Here is a 26438-nt window from a genome sequence, read left to right as displayed (position 1 = left end):
GAAAGATGGACCCTCTGATTACTTGCACTGCTTTTAATGGACTGAAAGAAATGCAAAACTTAGTCCACATCCATTTCTTCAGATGATTTAGGCTGCTGGCAACTGTCCTCTGATTTTGTGTCAGCACCACTCTGTCCATTCATTGGTCCATTGTGTTCACTAGATTTTGACTGATCTTCAGACAGTGGCTCTGCCTTGGGCTTAGGCTTGTAAATAATAGGGTTACATAAACTGTCCAGTTCCTGTTATTAAAATGAAGAGGGGAAAAATATGGTAAGTTGGCAAAAAATACGAATGTAATGGATTATGATATGGTATTTGGGAGGTATACCTGGGGGTAATTATTTCACTAAAGATCTGCCCATAACTGAAAGATTCTGGTATTAAGCAACTGTTTACAAATCAGCTTGAAGAGCCTTCAGATAATGGAAACTGCTACAAATCTTGTTAGCTACATTATTATCTGCTCCAATTGTTGAATCATCAAGCTTTCTGTGAAGTATGCTAAATGGCACACATAGGAAATTGCTTCTTGCTTATCCAGAGACAGAAATTATCCATTGCTAGTCAAAATCTACTGCACATTTTCAATCAATCTAAATTGTTGCCAAATATCAGAACACAGGGTTTTCAAAACAGATATATGGTTTTACCTGCAATATATGCAGGCATGCGCACAGACATACACAAAAACACCTATATACCCTTTATGCACATTTAGTGTAAGAAAAACAACAGATGCTCCTTCCATTGATGGAGTGAAACTTGAAGATCCAAGCCAAATTCTTCTGCATCAATCAAAGCTTTAGCTGATTTTTGGTGTCACCATACTGAGACACTGTGATTCAAAGCCCTGTGTCTACAGATGGGTCACATTAACAGTTATGGTAGATGGAGCTCACCGTGTATAGATGCTAAAGAGTAACTGTACTACTGATATCCTTTTTATTAACTTTAACAGAAATGTTTGTTATCCCCTTCTATTATTTGGAATATTCATTCATTTCTTGGTCTATCCATACTAATCCCATTTCATTCACAGAAATTTCACATTTACCTTAGATTTCGCTGTTATTTCTGCCACTTTCACAACAGGATCCTGGGTGAGACTCAGCCTGTTCTGTGCATTCATTTTTGAGTTCAACCAATTCATTGCTTCACTGGTATACTTTTCAACTTTTTCCATATCAACAGGATCAATGTGATCATATTTTTCATCCTAGAGGAGGAAAAATTTTGTAATTATTGATAAGTTATTTAAATTCAGAATTCAGAAAGGTAATGAATACATACGCTCATTTCTGAAGTCATTCCAGACTATTATTAAGGAAGCATAACTATGGTTACGTATGATGTGTGAACTGATAAATCATGATTTGCTATCAGCAAGCAAATCAGAAAAATCAGAATACCATATTCATGGGCCACATCCAATCTATGAGCCAGGAGTTCTGCATCTCTTCTCTATGCTACGGTCTTTTCCAAACAGCACAATTTTGCAAACTTGAGTAATTATATATTAAAAGGAACTCTAGGTTTGGAAATACAATTTGTGAAAAGTCACTCCATCTTATTTACTGATGGACAAACAAAGCTTAGACATAAAATATATTATCAATTGTTACATACCACAGAAGAAATGTTTAATTGTGAATATAGTATGTTAAGGATGTTAAAGAAAAAAAACAAGACACTACAAGATGAAAAAGAAGACATATTTGTTTCTGTTTAAAGGAGACACATTTTACCCTCTTTCAAAATATTTTGTTGACAAATAATTTGTAGATTAGGTAAGTTATACAGGAGTTCAATACAGTATTATTAGAACTATCCTGTAAATCTTATGGACCTACCTTATTTTTGTATCCTTCTACAGCTTTCATAAGCAGCTGGAGTTTCTTTCCCAAATCATTTAATGCTTTAGGCCTCTCTTCATGTTCCATGTATCTATCATGAATAGGACCGCCAAATTTCTACAACAGAAGAAGCAGAAGTTGAGGTATTTAAAAAGTATTCTCTAAAAACTGGAGAAAGCATGAATAAAAGGTAGCATATTTTTGGAACTAGTAAGCAGAATTCCTTGTAAACCTACAGGAAAAAAAAAATGGCAATCTGGGGAAGCAAATGAACTAGTTACTTTGCTGGGGAAACAGAAAAGTGGCTCACATACCAGCATTAGTAAGCCTCTCTTCTCTACTGTATTTAGAATCAAAGGGTTGAATCCAGAGTCGTAGATCCAAGCTCTACAACCTGACTGCTCTTGTGGGTGGAAGGGGATATGCTATTTCCCTCCACAATCCGCTCCAGAGTTCAAGGCCTTCTCAAACAGCACAGGAGGAGCAAACCCCTCCCTACTGCTTGCAGGAGTGCCTAGTAGAGTGGGAGCCTCTGCTGGATCAGACTCACTTCTGTGAACAAGAGGCGGCTTTCTGTTCCTAGAACAGCAGGTCTGGAACCAATTCATGAAGTTGGAGACCATCAAATTCCAACTAACGCTTGATACAAGAAATCCAGAGCTAGTACATCCCGAACTCTAATTTCCTCTTACCAACTTTGGTTTGGAAGTGTAGGAGACAAATGCCAGGAAAATGAAATTAATCATCAACAAGTAGCTGTGACACACATTATCAGCACCACAGATGAGAAAGTCTTGCTCAGTGAGGGAGTAATACAAGTCCTGCCTAGGTGAAGGCATAGCTGGACAGAACCTGAAAGGGGGCGTTTTCTATTGCTGCACTGAGATTATGGAACATCTTGCCTTGTAAAGTGCAGCTGGTCCCCTCTCTCAATGTTTTTCACTGGTCCTTGAAGATGATTTTATTTTGGAAGGCTACTGTTTTAGGAGGCAAATGAAAACCCAGTTTCAATGTCATGGTAAACCATAAGCCACCTTATCAGAGCCACTCTGCTCCTTTCCTGGTGCTGGAGAAACAACCACTGGTTTAGCATTATGTCCACACTGGGAATCAAGGCTTGTTTCAGTCCAAGCAAATCATGATCTCTAGCCAAGGTTTTTTGGGGGCTGGTAGGGAGACTTGCAAATAACTTTGTGCCTCTGGTCCCCTGGTTCTTCTTGCATCTTCTACCAGGAGTCACAACAAACAACAGGCTGGGTGTAAGCCTCAACCCATGAAGGACTAACTACCTGATTGTTTTTTTATTAATTTTAATTTTATAGTCAGTCACCATAAGGTACTTGGGTTGGCAGGAAGGTATAATATATTTTTCTACAAGTGTGCAGGTTGAAGGCTTAGTTCATTTACCGAGAGGTATACTGAAGAAAATGCTGATATCAGTACACAAAGTCAGTCTAAAGCTATAGTACTTTCAACTACTCCACTTAATCAACTTTAATTAATGCTCTTGTGACATCTTGAATCTCTTGCTGTCTCTGGTCAAATTTCAGTGGCTTTAAGACAGCAAAGCTACTAGTCCACATATCTACGACATTCAATTATTACACTTCTTAAAATACAGGTCTTACTTTCATTTCCTGAAGTTTTTCCACATATACATGTTTTGGTTGGTCTTCTCCATCTTCATAAAGCCAGTTTTCTGTGTCCTCCAACATTAAAGTTATCTTTCTTGAATCCTAGAAAAAGCAATACAAAAAGCCTTGCCATTTTGAATGTGTGAAAACAGAAGCTGTGTAAGAATGCATTCAGCTACAAACACTGATATCCAATACTGACACTGTAACAATAATGTTTTATAGGAAATTGAGTTTTACAGAATTTTACAGAAAAGGGGGACATAGTTTCAGCACTTCAGCTATAATGGTATTAAAAACTAAACTGGAATGCTAACTGGGTCCCATGCATTATGCTAAGGTATAGAAACAGCTAGCAGAAATTGAGTTTTGCTACAATTATTCCAAGGGTATCGTGTCCTTGCTTTACCCCTCATAATTTCTGCATAAACATTAACAATCTGTGTGACTCAGCCACAGCCTGAATGACAGGACAAGGTAAAGCTAAGTAAATTAAATCTAATGGTTAATTAGTCAAGCAATGTATGAAGGCTATAATTCCATTTAAGCTTCTCTCTGAAATATCCTGCTCATTTATTTTAGTGTTGCTGTAGTTAAAATGTAGTACACTTAAATCTATAGTCATACAGAAAGCCACACTAATTTATTTTTTCCCATTCCAATATATATTCATCAAGTGATTTGTGACAAATGTAGCAATAGGAAATGCAGGAAAGTCAACAAAATGGGGGGGGGGGATGAAATTCTGAAGCTGTAGCTGAAATGCATATAGGTCAGAAAAATTTTAAATTGATAGGATTGAAAGTTAAAAGCACACCCATATATTTTGAGCTTGTTTTGGCTTCAGTATGTTATTATAAAAAAACTGGAAGCGAAAATGACATGTGGCTTTTCTCTAAAAATGAAAGATACGTTTATTGATTCTTTATTACTTCACACTTTCCCTCATATTTCAAAAAGGAACATTAATGTTTTAGGTAATATGCAAATGTATTTACAGTGAATCAATACATCAAATTATCTTTCTTTTAACTAATTACTGTAGTCAACTAAAAAATCAGTTTCTGCTACCCTAAAGTATGCCATGTTAATTTAGAATATGCTGTACAAATATTGAAAGTTTTTCTCCAATAGTCCACAAAGTACTTGATCTGAAATATTTGATTGACTTTTCTTCCTAAAGCATACTTCGTATGACTTAAATGTTATATTCAAATTCAATGTTTTACCTGGAAATGATTATTAGAATATTTGTATATAGTAATATTTGTATATATTTTATGACATGAAGTGATAATAGGAACTTCCCTTACATTACTTAGAATATAAGAAAAAACTGAAAGCAGTGAAAACAATAAACATACATGCTTCAGCATGCATAGGAATCTGGGTACAGTTCCTGTTAAAATTACAAATTTCATTTGCCTGCTGTTTTATTCATTCAAGTTGCCCTGTTTGATTAGCATTGTGTACATTCATTATGTTACTACTTTTATGCAAAATGGATTTTTCAAAACATAAAGTCTTGTAACAGTGGGAATTTTTAATTTTCTAATATAATATAACTCCAAAATCAATTTTAAGAATTAACTTATGGGACCAGTTTAAACATTACAATCCTGTATTAGAACTTCAAAAATACAAGTAAAATGCTGATTTAAAGAGGTGACGGCAAAGATCTTCAAGAGCTCTGCAAGACCTATGCCAGACTAATTGCCAGAACTCTCCAATGTGACAAAGACTTATGCCTTCAAAAACTTTTCACTTTGTTATCTGTGCTGTTTAATGAAAATACAGTAGGGTGAATTCAATGCTATAGTGCAGCTGCAATTTAAGGCACACTGCACTTTTCTGGCACCAGCCACCCTCCTATTCTTTCAGTATGATTTGCCAATTAAACAGATTCCTCATGTTATAAATACACTACGATTCTTACATCTTCAGTGATGAATTTTTCATAGACACCACAGAGCTTGTCTCTTAGATCATACACATACTCTTCAACAGCATTTTTGGCATCATTTTTCTCCTTCTCCAGCTTGTCTTGCATTACCATCTTCCCCTGTAAGAAAATTTTAAGTCATTTTAAATCTTGCCAAGTACAGAGATGTTATTTTTTTCAAATATGATTTTGGGAATCTTCCACAACAAACCTCTGCAGACTCTGGAATCTGTTGAACTGAACCAACCACACTGTCATGTACTCTAAACTTGGTAAACTTATGAATAAAAAAATACAATATTCCATCACTTAACTGTAATAGACTATTATAACTCAGTTTCTTCTAATTCTTTTATTTAATCTAGAATTGAGACATCTGCTTTACAGACATGGAATAACTCTGTATCCTTACCTCATTTTCAATGTAGCAGTTAATAACGTCCTGTCCCACCTGTCTGTATAGGTTAACCTGGATAGGGAGATCAATACTCTTGATCTTTGCTTTAGTTTTGCCAGACTGAGCTGTGTCAATCTTGTCGCCTGAAGCAGTCTGAAGAATTACACATTGAAATATATGTCAACATTCAGAATATTTGAACCCAGTGTACAAAAGTGTGTCATATAAAGATTTGACGCAATACCATTTTAAGATGAAAGATCCACAGAAGGATAATATTACTGTTTAGCATCTGCAGATGCTGCAGGATTTTTTGGATGACACTTAAGTCAAGCAAGGAAGCTAGTTCAAGCAATGCTTAAATAGAAAATCCTCTTAGAAGCGCTTTAGATTAACAACCAAAGAAAAGCTAGTGCATCAGTTTCTATTGAGGGTGTGTAAGGCTATCTTAATTCTCTGTGTCACAGGATGCACTTGAAGCCCATTAGCACTTGAATGAGTGTTTAATGCCTAGATAGCAAAACTCCTGGCTATATTTAAGTAAGTTACTGCAGACTGATCAAACAAGAGTACAAGGGGATTTCCCCATCAACTTCTTAGCAGTTTCGGACAAGAGCCATTCCTATTCTAAGATTTGAGGTCCTCAAACTTATCTTTGCTATTTCATACTGACCTTTCCTTCACAGCTTATATGATCAACTTCCTCATCGCCTTGATTATGCTGCTCATGTTGGTTCTTGTGATTGCCATCATCTTGATCAACCTGCATTTTAGCCTATAAAAAAGAGAAGTTTTACCTCCACACTAAACTTTACAGGAAGGTGTACTCTAGTCATCTACATAGCAGCTTTGTGCAATCAGACAAGATGTATTAGTAAAAAAAGCACTTTACTTAACTAGTGCTTGTTTACTTGAAGCACGTAACTGTTACTCTTAGCATAATGTTTAAGGCTTCTCAAGCCTTGGTTGCTTCAACATGATAAAGGCAAGGATATTCTGATCATGAAATATTCTGATCATGAAATTCTAAATGGTGGCAATTAGATTACTCCCACAATACTGGAAAACAAATGAAAGACGACAAGAGGATGGAGTTGATTAACCCCAAATGAAGCCAAAACTTTTCAGAACTATGGGTCCTGAATCCTTTCATATTCTATTAGATTCTGGTCGCTGCTCAGTGGGGTTTAACACACTAACTAGCAGGGCCACCATTGCATCCGCATTGCTGGATGTGACAGAAGAAGGGGACAGGTGGATCTCTGTATAAATCTTGAGATGATGAGGCAAGCTGGTCTGGATTGAGCCTGATGCAGCCACATGACAGGAGTGGAACCAGCCTGGAAACCAGTCCCCTCCCATTTCAGGGCTTTCTGCTAGTTTCTGCCTGGCTATTTGGCACCTTCACCCAATCCAACCTCTTTCTCCTCTCCAAGGCCAGTGTAAAGAGGTTTAAACTGCTCTGCCAAATGCCTATCTTATAAATACAACATTAGTGACAGTTTAGAAGTAATCTGATTTTTTTGACATACACTGTCACAATATATCAAAGAAGCCCAAAAATATAATATAGAAAAAAACAGCATTGCAACTAGGGACTTCCTCTAACTTACAAAAATAAAAAGCTGAGAAGAAAAATGGGAAGATTTAAACTCAGCTACAGTGGTAAGCAGGAGTACAGCAAGAAACAGATGGTGGAAAGAACCTACGGTATAGGCCCCAAACCTAGCAAACTAATACAACAAGGAGTCACAGAGGGATACAGAAGCATAAGAAGTCAGGGATAGCAGAGCATTCATCCTGTATATGAGATTTCAGTAAATAAAAAATTTAGACAAGTATTTTTATACCGTTTACTAGTTTTGAGTGTCTACACTGGCATCAATAGCATGCTTCATTTAATAATTAGTTTTGAAGCAGTTAACAAACCACTAGATGAGAAGTATTTTTTGCTAAAGACATTGAATTATCTTATAGAATATTAAGATGTAAATATCTCAATATTAAAACCAAGACTGGTAGTATTTTAATTCTGAAATGCATAGCTATTGCCAAGTACTTAAGGACTTCCTTTTCTGAAAAGATTTCTTTCATTTATGTCCCACTTTTCTCAGAAAAGGAACAAACTGAGGGAAAAATATCTTTGCTATCTTAAAGCAAACTGAATGCTACATATATAAACAAACCTCATCCTCAGAGTCAAAGAAGTCATCCTCAATTATGAAAGCTAATTGCTGATATACATCATAGTAGAAACAGAAGATAATTAGTTGGTACACCACAGAAAACAAGACTTAGACATTAAATATGGTTACTTTTTAATGAGAAAAGCATTTTTCTACTTAGTATTCAGGACATTTTAAATTTTAAAAACCAGGTTTAGCAGATATTCAGGTTACTTGTATGCCTCAAAGACAGACAAACACAAGCATCAACTGCTCACCTTCAGTAAGAAGTTGTTTTAGTAAAATGTTTAAAAACTTCCAGAATAAGGGGATACTTAAGCAAGTAGATTTTTCAGTAGATCGTTAAAAAATAAAATTTTAGTAAAAATTATGTTCTACTTGTAGTTGTGAGAGGATTTCATAGTTTAACATACCAGCTCCTCTTTGCTTGGATTCTTGCAAGGCAATTCTGTATCCATAGCAATATCGCTTGGATCACCTTCTGAATGTTGCTTCTCTATCACAGATGCATTAGCCACACTGAAGATTCCATGGACATTAACTCGAACTTTCACTTTCACTTTTGAATTGTCACCATCATGTTGGGGTCCAACGTTCTGAATAACAAAATGACCTGAACAATACAAAGCAGACATTGGACATTGGCTTGTAGACTTGTTTTTTTTGGTGCTAAGCCCAAATTCATTTAGTTACCTCACGATTACTTACATTTATTTACACATTTTAAAAAAGTAAATGTTAGCAACTAGCAACTCCTAGATTACAACTTGTTCATAAAGATGTTTTATGAAGGCTGCCTCTGATCAGAAGCACCTATATTGCTTCTGTCCCCAACAAGGACAAGATAAACTTTTGAAACAAATCTACAGCTGAAAAGATGATGGCACAGTAGACAGAGTGACTCACCAGCAATGTGCATTGTAATGTGATGTACGCTATTTAACATTTCAATATTCTACAAACTCGAACCAGAAGATCTATTTTGCCAGTGCTCACTATTTAATTAAATTACTGTGGGATTATAAACACACTGAGTGACATCTGACTCAAGCTAAAGGACTTTTGCTCTTGACATGGGTTCTGGCTCTGTATGTACTGGTTCTGTTTCTGCACAGATCAACATTTGGAAACTTCCTGAGCTATGCAGATGCCTGTCCTAGCCTTCAGGGCACATGCACAGAGGTGCATAAGTCCCTGCCTTCCTGATAAGCTCCTAAGAGCTCAAATGTTGATCTGCCTAGGCACACAAAAAGACCACAAAGTACTGTCTGTTACTGTGCCCTGAGACAGATGATTCAGTCATCACATACTCCTGACAGGAACTGACCTTCTGAACTTATGCAACTACACTGTAGAAAAGAAAAGCTTTAATTTAAAATAATATCAAGGTACCACTATGATTGTTTAATCTAAAAGCAATGAGCCCATGTAGGTAAGAAAAGCTGTTTCAGCTCCCAATTGTAGCTTCATCCCAGACTGGAATACCCAACGGTTGCTAGGAAAAAGGAAATACAGCAAGGAAGATATGCCAGAGAAGCAGAACACTTACAGATACAGGGAGAAGTCAAAATAGCCCAAAAGCAAATTAGAACCTCTACCAGCAAAATTAAGAGAAAGGAGGGAAACAGCTGCCTGGCATGATGGCCGTAAGGATGTGCCACTCCACTGCCTTACACAGCCAAGCCAGAACATATTAATACTGAATGGAAGCAGTCAATGGAGGCCAAACTGCACTTTAAGTGGCTTCTGCCTTGCAAATGACAGTGTTGTGCCTCTACTTTGACAACTACTAAAAAAAGGTAAAGGACCCCTGACAGTTAAGTCCCGTCGCAGACGACTCTGGGGTTGCGGTGCTCATCTCGCTTTACAGGCCAAAAGAGCCAGCGTTTTCCGCAGACAGTTTTTCCGGGTCATGTGGCCAGCATGACTAAGCTGCTTCTGGCGCAATGGAACACCAAAACCAGAGCAGCGCACGGAAACGCCGTTTACCTTCCCACCAGAGCGGTACCTATTTATCTACTTGCACTTTTTGGTGTGCTTTCGAACTGCTAGGTTGGCAGGAGCTGGGACTGAGCAACGGGAGCTTACCCCATTGCGGGGATTCGAACCGCCAACCTTCTGATCAGTAAGCCCAAGAGGCTCAGCGGTTTAGAGCACAGCGCCACCCGCGTCCCTTTTGACAACTACTGTATTCATGTTATTTCCCTCTGCCCACTGTAAACTCACAGCTATCATTCCTCAGCTAAGTATTGCTAGAATTTTGCAGTACAAGTTGTTTAAATTATCTGTTGAAACACTACTGAGCTTGGAATCCAAAGAGCAACTTTGGGTTCACTCAGAGCCAACTCATAGAATCTTTTACTTTTAACTTTTAAATGGCAGGTACTTCTTGCCGTATCAAACTGGTTTTGAAAATTTCTCCAACAGACTTGCAATGCAAGCCTGGCAAGACACTGTTCAAAAAACACTACTGGCAAGACACTGTTCAAAAAACTGAAATCCTAAGCTCCCCTGGGAATGAGGATTGTCACATAGTTCTTTAAATACAGAGGTCTGGATTCAAAGGGAGAAATACAGTCTTAAGTAAATGAAGCAGAAAAGCTAAACATTAAATATATTCAAGGACAAAGTGTAAATGAAAGCACTTTACATGAGTGGATTCAAAGACTGGTTCTGAGACTAACCATTTCTTAATTTTGTTACACTAGTATTTGAGTTTTTGAAACAATGGTTCCTTCTCAAAGTTAGAACACACTGTAATGCCAAGCTCAAGAAGTAAAGGAACATGTTACCTATTCTTGTATCAGGATAAGGAATGTCATGTGGATGGGTGTAAAATGCTTCCAGCTCAAAAGGCTCCTTCTTGTGGAAAGTAATAACTTTTGAGAATGGAGCAGCATGGTTTTTGCAGAATACTTCACATTCACTACAAAAAATAAAATAATCTTTATACACCATACGAAAGTTTGTACACCATACAAGTTACAACAACAATAAAACATCAGGCATTTCAGAGTTTCATTCATGAGTTTCGGAGGTGCAGGTATTTTTATTTGCAGGCATTTTTATTTGCATGTGTTGACTCAAACTTAAAAGAATCTATAATTCAACTATATCCTTTTCCCAGTTCTCCTGTAATATTAAGAGAGTTTGTGGAAAGAAAGAGGAGACGTTATAAGAAAATCCTTGGTATCTGCCCAAAATTTGTTGTCACTACTAACTTTACCTAGGAGGTGCAGGATCTCATCTCAGGTATCATACTGAGATTTGGAGATGCTTGTGGTACATCTCCAAAGTCCAGCACAAGGTTAAGGACAAGTCCCAATTCTCCTCCTGAGTTTGAAACCAAGAGGAAAAGAGCTTGGGTGCTCTCTTCCCAGTGATGCTAAGCTTCAGGGGTGCTCCAAGTACCTCTGATGCCCAGCATGGCTGTATTTCCCTGCGCTCCTCTTCCCCACTATGAGTACATCTCATAAGAATAAAGGCAGGGGATGGCTCTTTATGTCATCATGAGTTTCAGAGGTGCTCACACTACAAGAGAGAGGAATGCTTGCCAAGGTGAACATGGCAAACGAATCTGCATGATGTGCTCCTGTCCTAGTTTCCTTCCCTAGAAAGCTGGAGGTTAAAAAGATCCCTAGTTATCTGTATAGCATGGGACACACAAATGTTTTCCAGCATGTGTTAACTATCTAGCTTACTATGAAAGGACACAAGACCATGTTATCAAGCAAAACAGGAAAAAAGAAAAGCTCTTCATAGGAATGTCTATGTCAAAGTGATTGTGTATCTCTGCTTTGCTTACATCCAATGCACATTTTTAGAAATTTTACTGTATTACAAATAGCAAATCTAACTCATATATTTACTGACCCTTTGACACACTATTTGGAACGTTGCTCAAATTCTTACCCTGTCCCCTCCTCATAAGATGACTGCCACCTCAGAGTAATTGAGTATGGAACAACATCTGTGATGGAAAACTCACGGACTTTAAATGCTGGAGAAAGAATTGCACACTAGGAAAAAAGATAAAATATCACTAAGTCTTGTGATTATTACATATTTGCTTTGTGTCTGGTTTTATGAGCAGCCACATACATTTAATTTCACAAAGTAATGATTTTCATGAAGACCTGTTACACTAGCCACCAGCACAAAAAGGATATGCAAGGAATAAGAAGAGAAAGAATGGCAACTCTCTTCCCCAATAAAAAGTATATAGCTTTCAAAAAGAACTCAAAATAGAAATTACTACAAAAAAATAGTGTGAACAATTAAAATATGGCATTATACCAGTGCCTTGCAATTTTCACTATGATGGCCTGGTCCAAATCCCACTATAATTATAGCATGTCTCATTGAGGTCAAATTACCAATCCCAGAAATATTAATATTGCTGACTAATGAAATATTGTTAAGTAAACATACCTGCAACGCACAGCCTCTTGCAACAGCTTCATCAGCATTAAGTGTGGTACTTATCTCCTTGCAGAAAAATTTACTAATCTGCTCCTTCACTGCTGGAATTCGAGTTGCTCCACCTACTATTTCTATGCTGTAAATATCTTCACGCTGCAGTTCTAGTAGACACATAAGCAGACAATTTGCTTCCATAGTTAGAGAAGATACTGCAGTTTTTATACTGGAACTCTGTGCCTGGGGAAAAGTACTTAGGGAGAGGAACGATATGTCCCTTTTGCTGTTAAAACTGGGACTCCACGCCATGACTGTATACATGACTGTGGCAAATATTTCTTTATTAGGGATTGCCACTGCTGCTCACATTGCTTGCCAACCCAGCCTACCTATCCAACACTGCCATCCCCTCCCTTTACATCTAATCCAAACCCCTTCAACCTCCCATCCCTTTGACAAACCTTGTCCTACAATGTTTGCCCCTAACTCTCCCATCACCTCACATGTGTTGGGCCAGTGACATGTTGGGACAGCCCCATTGTCATCATGGCAGCCATGAAGTCCTGAGCCACCCCAGTCAGCCAGCTTGGCATGGATGTTGAAGTCTCCCAAAACCAGAAATCTGGGGGTCTTCAACATCACCTCCGAAACCAGCTGTCAGCTCAGGCGGGGAGACTGCTGGGCAGCGAGGTAGGCAGTAATCCAGCAGAATCCCTAATCTGTCCTGATTGCCTAATGCCAGGAACACTCTAGTGGTATATAAATTTTAAAAATAAATAATGTATTAATAAATACTGGTCAGACTGGCAAACAAGAACTTTAGATTGAAGACAAGCAGAAGACAGGTATTCATAATAAGCTGAAGCAATTTTCACTTACTTGCTTGTTCCATCACTGCTCTCAGAGGAGGTTCTACTCTGGCCAGAAGCGATGCACACAACTGTTCAAACTGAGCCCTGTTTAAAAGGGAGGAATCCATTAAGTATTATGGACAGAAATGACTACTTTTTTATTTAACCCTTATACAAAACTGAACACAATACCTGTTCATCTTACTAGAGACATCAATGTCATTCATGAAGCATTCTATGTTCATGGGAAGATCAGAGGCATTGGCACTCATAAGCTTCTTCAGTTTTTCACATTCCTGATACAGACGCAGCAGTGCTCGAGGATTGTCCTTCACGTTTAATTTATACTTTGATCTGAACTCTTCGCAGAAGTAATCTACCAAAGCCTCATCAAAGTTTCTACCACCCAAAAATGGGTCAAATGTAGCAGCCAGTACCTATGAAGTTAAAATGCAGCATGATAGTGGTAAGGAAAGGAAGTTATTTAACACTTTTTAATACTGTCCTTCATACCACCAGTAGGGCAGTTTAAAACACATGAGTTGCATCAAATGCTGTGCAAGTAAAGTTCTTCTTCCAAAATGTGACTTCTATTCCCTCTGTGTAACCCAAGAACTGCTCCAAAGGGTCCCCCAACCCTCTGGAGCTGATTATGATTGTGGGGTGGGGATGGAAGAAGAAGAGAGAGAGAAGTTCTGTTACAGAGCAGTCTGTTGCACAACTGGAGCTGCAGCATTGGATACAGTCTGTAAATACCAATACAATAAAAACAGTCCATTAAAATCTAATGCATACAGTAAAAAGAGCAAGAACCACAGTAGCCAGACAATTCTCAAAGGCTTGGGTTCAATGACCAGCAAAGACCCAGTTGAATAATTATCTTAGGAGGTGCCAAATATGTTAATTTTATGCCTCCCAGGAAGTTAGTATCGTGCAGTAAGTTTAATGCAATGCTTACTATAAACATCTTTTAGTAGCAGTCCAAAAATGTTAACTGTTTTGCAAAGATGGCAGAGATTAAAGCTACACCATAATTTGCTTCTAAACCTCTTAAACCAAACAGTTGGTATCCATGGATAAATAAACAGATAGGTGATATTTCAGCTTCTGCTGCCTTCGTGAAAGTTGGATCAAACATGTATGAATCTCTTTGTGGCTTTAAGATTTAGTCTTCACCATCCTCTGCCAAAAAGCTGCAGTAATAAGAGATAAATGGTGTCTCTGTGTGGTTATGGAATGGACTTATGGTTTATGCAATGGGACTTCACCTTTTCCCTGTCCCTGTAGCCTCCTGTGCATTCCTAAAATTTAAGGAGGGTGTGAGGGAACAGGAGAGAAGTCCTGTGCATAAGTGAAAGTTGACTTGCATTATGCTGGATTTTGCCCAATATATTGACATGTCAAACTGCTTTTGGCTCACTTATTTTCTAGGAAGTTTTGAAGATGCTTGTTACTCTAATGGGAAATACAAGCATTTTTAATGTCTAAAATGTTTACTAATACACTTAACTATTTATAAGCTAGAGACAACTTATTCAGCTACATAAAGAGTGAAATGCATTCAAGTTAGATACCAACCCTCTAAAGCAGGGTGGTAAAAGTATTTTAATCTAGGGCTGCATTCCTATGTGGGTAATCTGTTGGGAGTCACATGTCAGCAGTGTTTGGAGTCTGAGCAAGTGTTGGCAAAGTTTATGGCATGGATAGCTTTCCCTCCCTGCCCCTGCCAATGTGGTATGATAGGATTCAAAACCAGCATTTGCACCTGAATAAGAGGGGACGGACATGTTTTGACTGCCACAAAGTAATACGAGGATGAGTAGATGTTTTATATCCTGATGCACTGGTACTAAGGACAGGATTTTGGAAAAAATGTTATACAGCCTCCTTCAGAAAAGAAGTTTTTGTTATTGTCATGCCACAATAACAAAAAAACTAGGTTAGGATGAAGTAGTAGGCAAATCATATTTCTTTATATGCATTTCAGAAAGGATTGCCTGATCTAAAGGAATGGTCACAGTACCAGACACTGATTTGCAGCAGCCCATTATAGCATATGAATTACTGGTAATTGTGATAATTTCCTATGCTTCTTTACTTTTCTGAATCACATGTCAGTTCAATATTTTACCTTTAATTTTCCTTTGTTAAAAGCACAAACAGAAATTTGGTATGCAGAGTGTCCCATATCAACAAAAACCACATTCCTTGGTCTCTCCTCTGGGGTTGGTAGATCCTGTTTATAAATTCCATAGGCCAGTGCAACTGCAAGACAGTAAAGAATAAATTTTGTGAAATTTAAGTAGCATTAGAATACTATTATGAAATACATTATAGAATCATGAATAAACTAAAAAGGCATTATATATCTTCAGGCTCTTCCAAGAATTCTGCTTTACTTGCATTAGAATAATATATTATCTTCTCTAACAGAAAAAGGGACTGTATTCAGTGTTATTTGCGTGGAGTTCTGTTTCCTGCTCCCAGCATACCCTCAAAATCTTATCTGGAGGGTCCGCCAAACCTTTGGACAGAGGAGGGGAAAGCTTCATTGTGCAAGCAGGTATCTGTTGTGCTAGCAGAACAACAGCAATGGATAAGATCCAAACCATTTTATATCTAAATACAATCAGTGTCTGAATTATCCAATTATGGTGTTTTGCACTTGATTTAAAACATGGAAAGACAGAAAGAGCAAACGATTCCGTATATGCTCCTATATTCCAATGTCCTGTTGGAATCAAAAGGCTAGGTAACCAATGAAGCCAGAATCCACACATGATCAGCAATTTTGTCTAGCTATTATTATTAAAACAGACGGAATGTGTCATCAATAGCTTTATGATGGTAACTGTAACAACTTAGAAAGTTTTGTGTATCAAGATCTATCCAAAAGTACATGTAAGTATTTAAGTGGCATTTTGGATACTGCCAAATTAAAAGCCATCATGAAGAAGTGACATTTTAAACACTCATCTTCAAAATGTTTTGATTAAAAACGTGTAAGGAGATAAATGAGACATCTCAGAGTAAGATTAAAAACTATGATGGATTTGTATATACATTGCCTTAATCTCCCACCTCTACTATAGAGTAGTTTACCTGTAAACAGGCTCCCCTAGGGGGTCATGATATAGTGCATCATTTCAGCAATTGCTCAGGTTTACATCTTGACACTCAATGTAAATTTGATTCTAAACTGAGCTGTATGCTATATAGTAATAATCAAAGCCACAAGTTTACCTGCTGTAGTTTCATTCATTAACCTCAGGCAGTTTAAACCTGCTACTTGCGCAGCAGCCATTACTGACCTTCTTTCAGCATCAGTAAAGAAACTTGGGATCTGTTGAAAAAATGTTTTATTAGCTTCACTGCATTCCTTTTTTGCTAATGAATTTCACACAAGGCATATTCCAAACATCTTATTGCACTGTAAAACTCAAAAATACTCCATTTAAGCAGATATAAGTCTATTAATGCATAGTACTTAAATAGTTCAATTCACATTCCAGTTAAGTAGACATGCTGAAATCACTGCAGTTTTTAGGTTTTCAGTATTAGTAAGTACAGGAAGACTGATCCTTATCCTGAATAACTTATCCATAGTCCAGCACAAGGGAGACAAAAGAAGAACAAGACAATAAGTGTAAATAGGGATATAATATCCATTTACTGGTATTTCAGTTGCATATACTCAGGTTTAGGGTATAGGGACATTTGGTGTGTGCCAAAAGCCTAATGAAATATGGGCTTTGAATTTCAAGGTAGCTTAACTGAGGTGTTTGGGAAGCAGTTCAAGGTATAAAGAGCTGAGGAAGGAAGAGTCCTTTGGACCACAGAGGGTGATGGAGCTTAAAGAGTAAAGAAAACAGTCAGAGGTGCATCAGGATATTAAAATGGAGAAATATAGAGGGACGAACAAGGATGTGAAGGGCTTTGATAGAAGGGACATGGAATGGGCAGAAAAAGTAAGGACTTAAGAGAGCCACAGAAGGAGTGACAAGAGAATAATGGCAGCAAAGTGCTGGATAGAAGTCTTTTTGATGGTGCTCATGCTGGTGTTGTGTTATGACTATGCATGGAAATTTATTAAAGGGATCAAGTTTGTTTAACATTTCTGTTCAAACTGAATCTAGATTCAAAATAAAAATTACTACCAAGCCAAGTTCAAGGTTATTTTATTAATTTACAAATTAGGTCCAGAGTAGCTCAGGGACTGCCTGAACCCTTACATCCCAGCTTGATCACTGAGAACATCTACAGGAGTGTTGTTGGTCGTTTTCCCAGTTGGTGAGGCTCATTTGACAACAAAAAATCAAGCCTTTAATGTTAGCCTATACATTCCTTTACGTTCTTTCTAGTCAAATATAACACAAAGTGACATGAGTGTTGTAATCTAATAGTGATATTTGCAGAAGTGGTATATTATGGAAGGTAATATCATGTACACGGGACGCAGGTGGCGCTGTGGGTTAAAGCCTCAGCGCCTAGGGCTTGCCGATCGAAAGGTCGGCGGTTCGAATCCCTGCGGCGGGGTGCGCTCCCGCTGCTCGGTCCCAGCGCCTGCCAACCTAGCAGTTCGAAAGCACCTCCGGGTGCAAGTAGATAAATAGGGACCGCTTACCAGCGGGAAGGTAAACGGCGTTTCCGTGTGCGGCTCTGGCTCTGGCCAGAGCAGCGATGTCACGCTGGCCACGTGACCCGGAAGTGTCTCCGGACAGCGCTGGCCCCTGGCCTCTTAAGTGAGATGGGCGCACAACCCCAGAGTCTGTCAAGACTGGCCCGTACGGGCAGGGGTACCTTTACCTTTACCTTTAATATCATGTACACATACCAAAATGCATGCTTCCAGTCAGATTCTAAAAGCTTGGTTCCTGGGCTGAATTCGGATTTCTTACTTTTTATCCAAAGCTGCATGAAATACTTGATTCTAGTGGGTACCAATTTACTAAACAAAAAAGTACAGCTTCTATCAATCTGTCACAGTAAAACTACTTCCTGTCCATGCATTTTGATGCTTCTTCTATATCAAAGGCTGGTTAACTTGACTCCCTGAACCTGGACTCCTTTCCCATTGAAAAGAGGATGCAGCCTTGCACCATGTCAGATATTGGCTTCATTTACACTTAATGCTAAGCCACAATTTATTCAACAACTCAGGAATCATCTTGCAAATGAGCAAACAAGCAACAGCTTGTTTCTCCAAAGCTTGACTTGTATTCTAGCTATTCTTGCCTTGAACCCTTTTATCAGAGAGCATCTGGAGTGGAATGGTTAAAAAAACCAAAAGTTTAAGTGAGGCTGCTGGGTCCATCATTGTTAAAACAAGCCATGGTTCTAAAACCAAGAGAAAAAAACCCAATGGCTTCACAGTATGGTTTGTTGACAGAAAATAAACCATAGTTAGTCTGCTGGGCTGGGCTCACATATTCAAACAAATCACACTGGTTAACCAAACCATGGCTTATCATTTTGTGTGAACCAGACCTGTCTGTCTACCAAGCTAAGTATTAGCTACTCAGGCTGCCCAAGGTTTCTAAGACTGCAACATGTGACTTACCACCGAGCTAGTCTCTCCCTCTTGCATCCTTATTCATAGAGAACACAGTAAAACTAAGTAGGTCAACCTTCAACTTTACCTGAAGCCTGTCTTTGAAAAGATTTTACAGCACTGAGTACAACAGTAAATGAAAGGACTTCTGTTGCTCACATTTCTATAAGTGTTACCAGCTGGAAAAACTCAAGAGAAATTATGGTAAATATTCTGCAGAGCATAACCATCTTAGCATATTTATGTTTCCTTTTAAGCAACATTTTGATATTCCCCAATAGAATACCACACAATTGATGTTAAGCATATTAAAGTCATAAAACGCCAACTTACTGAAATTACACAATCTGCTACAGGTTTCTTAAGTGCACTTTCTGACGTATCTTTAAGCTTAACCAAGAGCATGCCTGTAACCTGTTCAATTGCAAAGGGTCTCTCCTCATCCAAGTATCGTACCTGCAACAAAAGGAAAACAGTATCCATTAAAGCACAGAGTACCCCAGAAGTGTTACATTTTATCATAATGTGTTTCCAATAAATGTTTAATGCAATCTTCCAAAATATTGCCACAACATTTAATAGCCCTCTGAACTACAATATAAAATGCCCCATGGACGTGTCAGATATCCACTCAAGATATTTTGTATGCATACCTAAAGGTAAATCATGCATGCAACTAACATGTCGTGAAGGTACATTCATTGGGCAGATGAGACTAAATGTACACTGAACAGGAATCAACAACCAATCACAATATGGGAATTCTGACTTACAGTGTTACATATATATACACTTACAGTGTTCACACACAGAGAGAACACTTTAAATAAATAAAACAAAAGAACAAAAACTACAGATAAGATTACTTTAGAATAATGATATGGAAAAGGGCAAACAAATGGTCTTTCTTTGCTGCCACACAACCATCAGAAAGGCCGTCTTCCAGTTGCCATCTGCCTCATCTCCCATTTGAGAAGTGCCTCCAAAGATGCACAGACAGCTTTATGTGAGCACATTCAGTATCTCCGTTATACCTTGTGCAAATGTTCAGATCTATCTCATCAAATCATCAACACTGCCCTGTTTTGGCATTGAACAATCTGGCAAATCAAACTGAAGGGATCGTTTGATAGGATGCACAAAGCACCATAAATATTAACAGTTTAAATGTAGATATTGCAAGACGGGCTGGAACACTCACCTTTACTCCAACACTCCCATTAGGCAACTTCTGAAGCTCATAGGGCAGTTTGGCTCTTTCAGCTTTTATAAATGGATCATCAAATGCTCTCCCGTGCAGTTTTTTGAACCCATGCAATGTATTCTTAATATTTGTGATAATCTGTTGAAGTATAAAATTGCCATTACTAATTTCCAATGGTTATAAATTCTCATGAGAATCAAGAACTGCTGCTTGGAATGACAACAGCTTTCACTAAAGTACTAATAGTTTAATGTTTACCTGGCTCTTTGCTGCATTTCCAATAGTCCGGGCTTTAGCTCCTAGTGATATACAAGCTCTGAAATATAAAAGATATTCAATTTTCAAATGAGTCCAGAAAAGAATAAACAGGCAGTTGGGGAGACTTATTTCTGAAACAAGCAGATTTTCTTTCCATCACACACGATTAAAGTTGTGTCATTAGTTATCTTAGTAGCAAAACCATGCAAGTAAACCACTGTGGTACTAGAACAAATAGCAATCACACAAACAGACTGAACTCACACCTGCATCTCAAAAACTCAACCATTAGCATAATTTGCAAAGCAGAACCTTGAACTATCATCTTGACACTCTCCACATGTATTCAAATTCAGCCAACTTGCTTTATTCATCCATCCTTAAAAGGACAGATGGTCTTAATCTCAAGAATCTATCTCAGAAATTGGTGAGCTAACATATGGAGAATTCTATGTAATGCATTCTAGTAAGATTGTCAAATTTACATCTTTTTCTAACAAAAACACAGCCCCTTTGGAGATGTCACAAACAAAGGAACTGGGTAATACAGTTAGTTTAAAGTACACATTTGCCTGATAGTATAATGTTAGTTAACGACTGCCTCAGTTCTGTTGTATATATTGACTTTCTTCAGCCAGAAAAGTAAGTATAAGCCCAAGACTGACTAATGCCAGCCTTAGCCTTTTTTCATTTTTTCCACATGGAGTGATGCACCACCCTCCATTTTTTCAAAGAGGCACAGTTGCACTTCATAGCCAAGAACATGGATACCCCCTGGTGTGCGACCCAAAGCTAATTCTTGTTTTAATTGCAGACAGTAATTTTTCAGCAATGTGGGATAGGAAATAAGAGAGTCTTTGCCCACAGTACATTTTGCTTGCATATTGCATGGCATGATTTAAATTAAAAAAACTAACAAAAAAAACTTGTACATATTATTTTCCATAGTTATTGTTTTCTTGCTGCCCATTACTAAGAATAATTATAGTCTCAGATATATATATGCCTCAATACTGCCTTTTAAGCACTTCCTAATCAATTCATGCCTAGTTAATTTACAGCTCCTTATCAGCCTAAAGAGCAGAAGTCATTATTCTTATCCTACATGTATGATCATTGTAAGATTCATAATAAGGGTTTTTAAAACTCTTGAGCACTTTAAAGTTGGTGCACGTGAGGTCCTGAAATAATTGTTTATTATTTTCATTTATTATATTTCTATCCCTCCCTTCCTCCCAAAGCATTCAAATGCCTGGGAAATTACAAATATCTTGTTTATTACAGTTTTTTGGTTCACTGGATGTACTGCACCATGGGATGCATTGCATCAATCAACAGCAACTTCATTTTACATGCACTGATTATTTGTGCAGGTAATCATCCTCCTTCACAATTTTCAAATCCTCAAATGACAGGGAGTTTTAGGAGCAGATTTTTACAGGGTTACTTCCTTGTGAAGAGCATTCCCAGTTTTCAGCACTACCAAGCCTTCCAATGCAGCTTCAAAACAGCAATTGCAAACAGTATCTTACTTCTGTAATTCCAAGTGTCACAACAAGAACGAAGCCATAAAACCTAAACATCCAAAACCAGCCTTATACTAAAAAGATCTGATACATCATTTGGGACTTTCTTCTTTAGAGTAGCTCCTTGAATGTTTGTATAACTATGAAAAGGCCAAAGTGCTAAATTTTAGGAAACCTAAGGTCCGGATGCAGCATACTGATACAGTGGTGCCCCGCAAGACGAATGCCTCGCAAGACGAAAAACCCGCTAGACGAAAGGGTTTTCCGTTTTTCGAGGCGCTTCGCAAGACGAATTCCCCTATGGGCTTGCTTCGCAAGACGAAAACGTCTTGCGAGTCTTGCCCCTCCCCCCCTTTTTCTAATCCGCTAAGCCGCTAATAGCGCTAATCCGCTAATAGGGGTGCTTCGCAAGACAAAAAAACCGCAAGATGAAGAGACTCGCGGAACGAATTAATTTCGTCTTGCGAGGCACCACTGTAACTGTATGTTCTCCAGGAGCTAGACTACATCATCAGGTCTAATACAAATCAGAAAATTTTGGGCTTCTCTGACCTCAATGAACTGCATGAGGCTCGAAATAGAAAACATGGCATTTTGAGTTAGCTTAGGAATACCCCACTTCAATTATCTTTTGATCAGGCATGTTTCCCAAGATTATGGAAGCTCATTTTGTATTACCAATTTAGTGGACTAGGATTCTTAGGATATAAGCAGAGATTGGCTAAATTTTATCTCCAGGAGCTGGGTTCTCCCATTCTACTAGGGCAACCCAGATCATGAGCTTCCCACCATGGTACTTACACTGTTAAGTTTAAATTATGATTTTACAAGAGCTATTTAAGAGAGCTTGGAAACTTCATAGCATGAGAGATCTGTTCCTTTAATGGTTCCAATAGTAAAACTTATTTTGGTGCTCTCCTTGGCTAGAATTCCAACAGCCTTGAATAGCTGCATCTAGCGAGTCCTTTACATACAAAAGTTTGAAGAGTGGGTATTGGTTAAGAAACAGGAAGCAAAGAATGAGAATAAATGGACAGCACTGTCAATGAAGGAATGTAGAAAGTGTCACTCCCCAGGAATCTGTATTGAGACCTGTGTTTTTTAACTTGTTCATGAATTATTTAGAGATTGAATAGTGTGGTAGTCAGGTTTGCTGGCTAAATTGTTCAGGGAGATTAAAACAAAAAATGACTGAGAAGAGCTCCAAAAGGATCTCTCCTAACTGAATTAATGGGCAGTAAAACAGCAAATGCAGATCAATGTACACAATTGTAAAGTGATGCACACTGGGGCAAAAATAAATGAATTTCACATATGCATTCATGGGGTCTGAACTGGCAGCAACTGACCCTTAGGGTGATAGGATAGCTACCAAAGCTACTGTGGAAATGGAAAAGGGTCAGAAAAGGGCAACCAAATTGATCAAGGGACTATATCAACTTCCCAGTGAGGAAATATTACAATATTTGGGGCTTTTTAGTTTAGAGAACCAAACTGCGGGAGGCACTGGAAGACAGGAGTGCCTGGCGTGCTCAGGTTCATGGAGTCACGAAGAGTAGAACATGACTACTCTTCTAAAAGGAGACATGATAGAAGTTTATAAAATTATGCATGGTGTGGGAGAAGTGGAGAAAGAAAGGTTTTTCTCCTTCTTTCATTAACATCAGAAGCGATGGGTAATCCAATGAAGGATTTAAGACAGACTAAGGGAAGAATAAATTATTCACAGAACTCATAACTAAAGTATAGAATATGCTCCTCCAAGAAGTAGTGATGACCACCAAGTTGGATGGCTTTAAAAGAAAATCAGACAAATTCATGGAAGATATGGCTATCAATGGCTGCTAGCCATGATGGCTGTTCTACTTTCACTGCTAGAAGCAGTATACCCCTGAATACCAGTTGCTGGGAATCACTGCAAGAACAGGATGCTGGACTAGACCTGCCACAGGTCTGATCCAGCAGGTTCTTATGTTTTTCATCTGATAACTAAGCTACCTCGGTATTATTATTATTTATTGAATTTATATACCGCCCTATACCCAGAGGTCTCAGGGCGGTTCACAGAAAAGTATTCGATGGGGAGAGGGAGAGAAGAGAGGGACTCTTCAGCATTTGTCCCCATACATTATTTCTTGTAATTGTCATTAAAAATTTATGGTAAATTTTCTGTGAAACCTTTCTAGTAGCCATGTAATACACTTATTAAAAAGTAAAGCTATTCCTTAACCTTTAGCTTTTATCCTCAACAGCAATGAAGTCTAGGTATAGATGCAATGCTAAGCCATAGTTTAGCACTATGAAAACAAGGCTGAGCAAACGTTGGGCTCACATGCTCCCTACTTCTCCAGAACAGACACCACCAAGAGACTAGAATTGACGGGCATTTTAAATTAAACAATTCAGGAGCAAACAATGCTTTATGGTCCTAGTATGCCTCAACAACAGCTATGAAGGAGAAGAGAGAAGGGTCTGGAGTGCATAAACCCAGCGCCTGCAAGCCAAGGTTCTCCCCAGTAATTGCTAAACTATAATTTAGCACTGTTTGCAAACAGGACCCTAATATAACTGCCATATAATGTCCATCCCTTATTACTTTTGCTTTCCCATTATTCCAATCCCATTCCATCTGTTTCAGAGGCAGTATCTCAAAGAAGCAAAATGCTGAAAAGAAATATCTTTGTGACCTGGCTGTGAGCGTTCAAATACTGAACTTATGGTCTGATCCAACAAAAAAGTTCTTGCATGAACATTCTAACCTTTCCTATAATCATGTTTTCACATCCTCACTACATTTATGCTATATTTAAGTGATTAATGAATAGTTATAAGCTTTCCTAGCAATAAGCTTGCTTTTCAAAGAGACAGAAAGCCAGCAATTACAGATCCCTTGCTTTTTGTTATGTGAATCCCTAGTTTGTGCTAGAATAACTACACAGAGATACTGCTCATTTACCACTTCTCGCTGTAACCCATGGAAACAAGGGAGAATGAGGAATCTCCACCTACTCTTGCATACTCTGTTATTATACATACAGCACACCAACTATTCACTGACATCACCTTCCATGCCCTACATCCAGGTGAGGCAACTGAACAAGTAGTAACAGGTCAGACAGAAGGGTGTGGGGTGTAAAAAGAGAAGAAGAGCTGCGTCAACTTTTATCCCTTCTATCCTGCCTTTCCTTTTTATCCACACAACTCCAATATGGTGAATTCAGAGGATGGACTGTAAATGTTGCACATTGCTGCAATCAGAATTACCCCTAAACTGAGTATTTTATTTTGTTCATGTAAAGTATTATAGTCACCTTTCAAGCTTCTGGAAAGATTGTGTCAATATTGAAACCTTGGGGTTATTTTTGTTGTCTTTTAGTTGTGTGACCCCATGGACCAAAGCATGCCAGGCACTCCTGTCTTCCACTGCCTCCCGGAGTTTGGTCAAACTCGTGTTGGTAGCTTTGAGAACACTGTCCAACCATCTGGGGTTATTTACCAAGTAGGAAAATGCTTTATTCTTTCCCCCCTGTCCAAACTTAATTAAGTCGTATAGTGAAGAGCTCACGAAAAGAACAGAACACTGAGTAATGCACGAAATAATTCCCTCGGGATTATTTGATGCTGTAACCTGCAGGACACAGGGTTTCAACCATGGGGTTGTGATCTAAGACTCGAGTTGCACACCAATACTTCTACCATTTAAAAAAAATGGAGAGGGGGATTATTTTCAAAGAGAAGTAAAATTCAGAAGGACGATGAGATGGCGAAAGACCCCCCCCCAAGTAAAGATATAAGCATGGTTTTTAAAAAAGTAAGTAGGAAGAGGGTCCACAGCCCCCATTATAGGTTGCGGCTAAAAGTGGGTTCCAAGCCCTTAAAGGCTGAAGGAGATCCAGACCTGTCATCATAGTGATTAATTTCCGAGGGAGGTTAAAAAAACAACAACCCCCAGACCGTTCTCTTGCGGAGAATCGGGGGTGCGGAGCGTCACGAATTTAAGCGAGATGAATGCAATCAATCCTTGGGAGGGGGGAAATTAAAAGGACGGGGGTGCGGCGAAGAGAGCAAGGGGTACATGAATGAAAATGGAGGCGCCCGGCCGTCGCGGGCAGCGGCTGAAGGAGAGAGAGGCGAGACACCGGCGCCCGGCCGTTTCTCATTCGAAGCTCATTATGCGGTGGGGAGACGGCCGGTAGTTGCTGCGTAAGGTGAGGAAGCCGGTAGTTATTTGGGGTGGGGGGGGAGAGCGTGCCGGGGGCGGTAGTTGGAGGGGGGCCACTTTCCTTCTCGGGGCCTAAGACCAAATGACGGTTGGGAGGCCGGCGGCGGCGGCGGCGGCGGCGAGAAGGCCGGTTACTCACGGGGTGCAGCGGTCGCTGTATTCGTTGGCGATGGTTTCGATGCCGCCGCTCCTCGCCACCGCGATGTAGCAGTTCTGGAAGCCCAGGTCGATGCCCACCACAGACATGGCTGCGCCGGGTGTGGTCCCCTTTCTTCCTCCCCCCGCTTGCCCGCTGCTGTGGCGGAGGTGCCTCGTCGGGCGGGCGCTGCTGTCGGCTGCGGCTGTTGCTGCGACGCGGTTCCTCGCTCGCTCTCTCACTCACTGCGGAGCAA

General features: G+C 39.0%; 1 protein-coding gene across 1 annotated transcript; it reads right to left on the bottom strand.

Moving 5' to 3' along the window:
• Window positions 1–18: 18 nt before the first annotated feature.
• Window positions 19–26435, bottom strand: HSPA4L (heat shock protein family A (Hsp70) member 4 like). The gene is made up of 19 exons (XM_079990360.1): window positions 26186–26435; window positions 20299–20356; window positions 20038–20178; window positions 19170–19292; window positions 16529–16628; window positions 15417–15550; window positions 13478–13722; window positions 13314–13390; window positions 12447–12598; window positions 11928–12034; window positions 10808–10941; window positions 8429–8628; window positions 6503–6604; window positions 5845–5982; window positions 5427–5552; window positions 3485–3592; window positions 1854–1973; window positions 1058–1219; window positions 19–242 (listed from the first exon to the last, which is right to left on the bottom strand). Exons 1-19 carry the CDS (start codon window positions 26290–26292, stop codon window positions 60–62), a joined length of 2517 nt encoding a protein of 838 aa, XP_079846486.1. The 5' UTR covers window positions 26293–26435; the 3' UTR covers window positions 19–59.
• Window positions 26436–26438: the final 3 nt, after the last annotated feature.

The sequence above is a fragment of the Podarcis cretensis genome, assembly GCF_951804945.1.
Source record: "Podarcis cretensis genome assembly, chromosome: 9".
NCBI classification, from domain to species: Eukaryota; Metazoa; Chordata; class Lepidosauria; order Squamata; family Lacertidae; genus Podarcis; species Podarcis cretensis.
The sequence above is the reverse complement of the archived record's forward strand: the minus strand, read 5'-3'. Positions and strand labels throughout refer to the sequence as shown.

Excerpts from the sequence above, each read along its gene's own strand:
- HSPA4L (XM_079990360.1), bottom strand. The coding sequence starts at position 26,292 with ATGTCTGTGGTGGGCATCGACCTGGGCTTCCAGAACTGCTACATCGCG. Across the intron at positions 3,593-5,426 it reads AAAAATTCATCACTGAAGAT|GATTCAAGAAAGATAACTTT; the intron begins GTAAGAATCGTA and ends TGCTTTTTCTAG. Across the intron at positions 243-1,057 it reads AAATAACAGCGAAATCTAAG|GAACTGGACAGTTTATGTAA; the intron begins GTAAATGTGAAA and ends TTTTAATAACAG.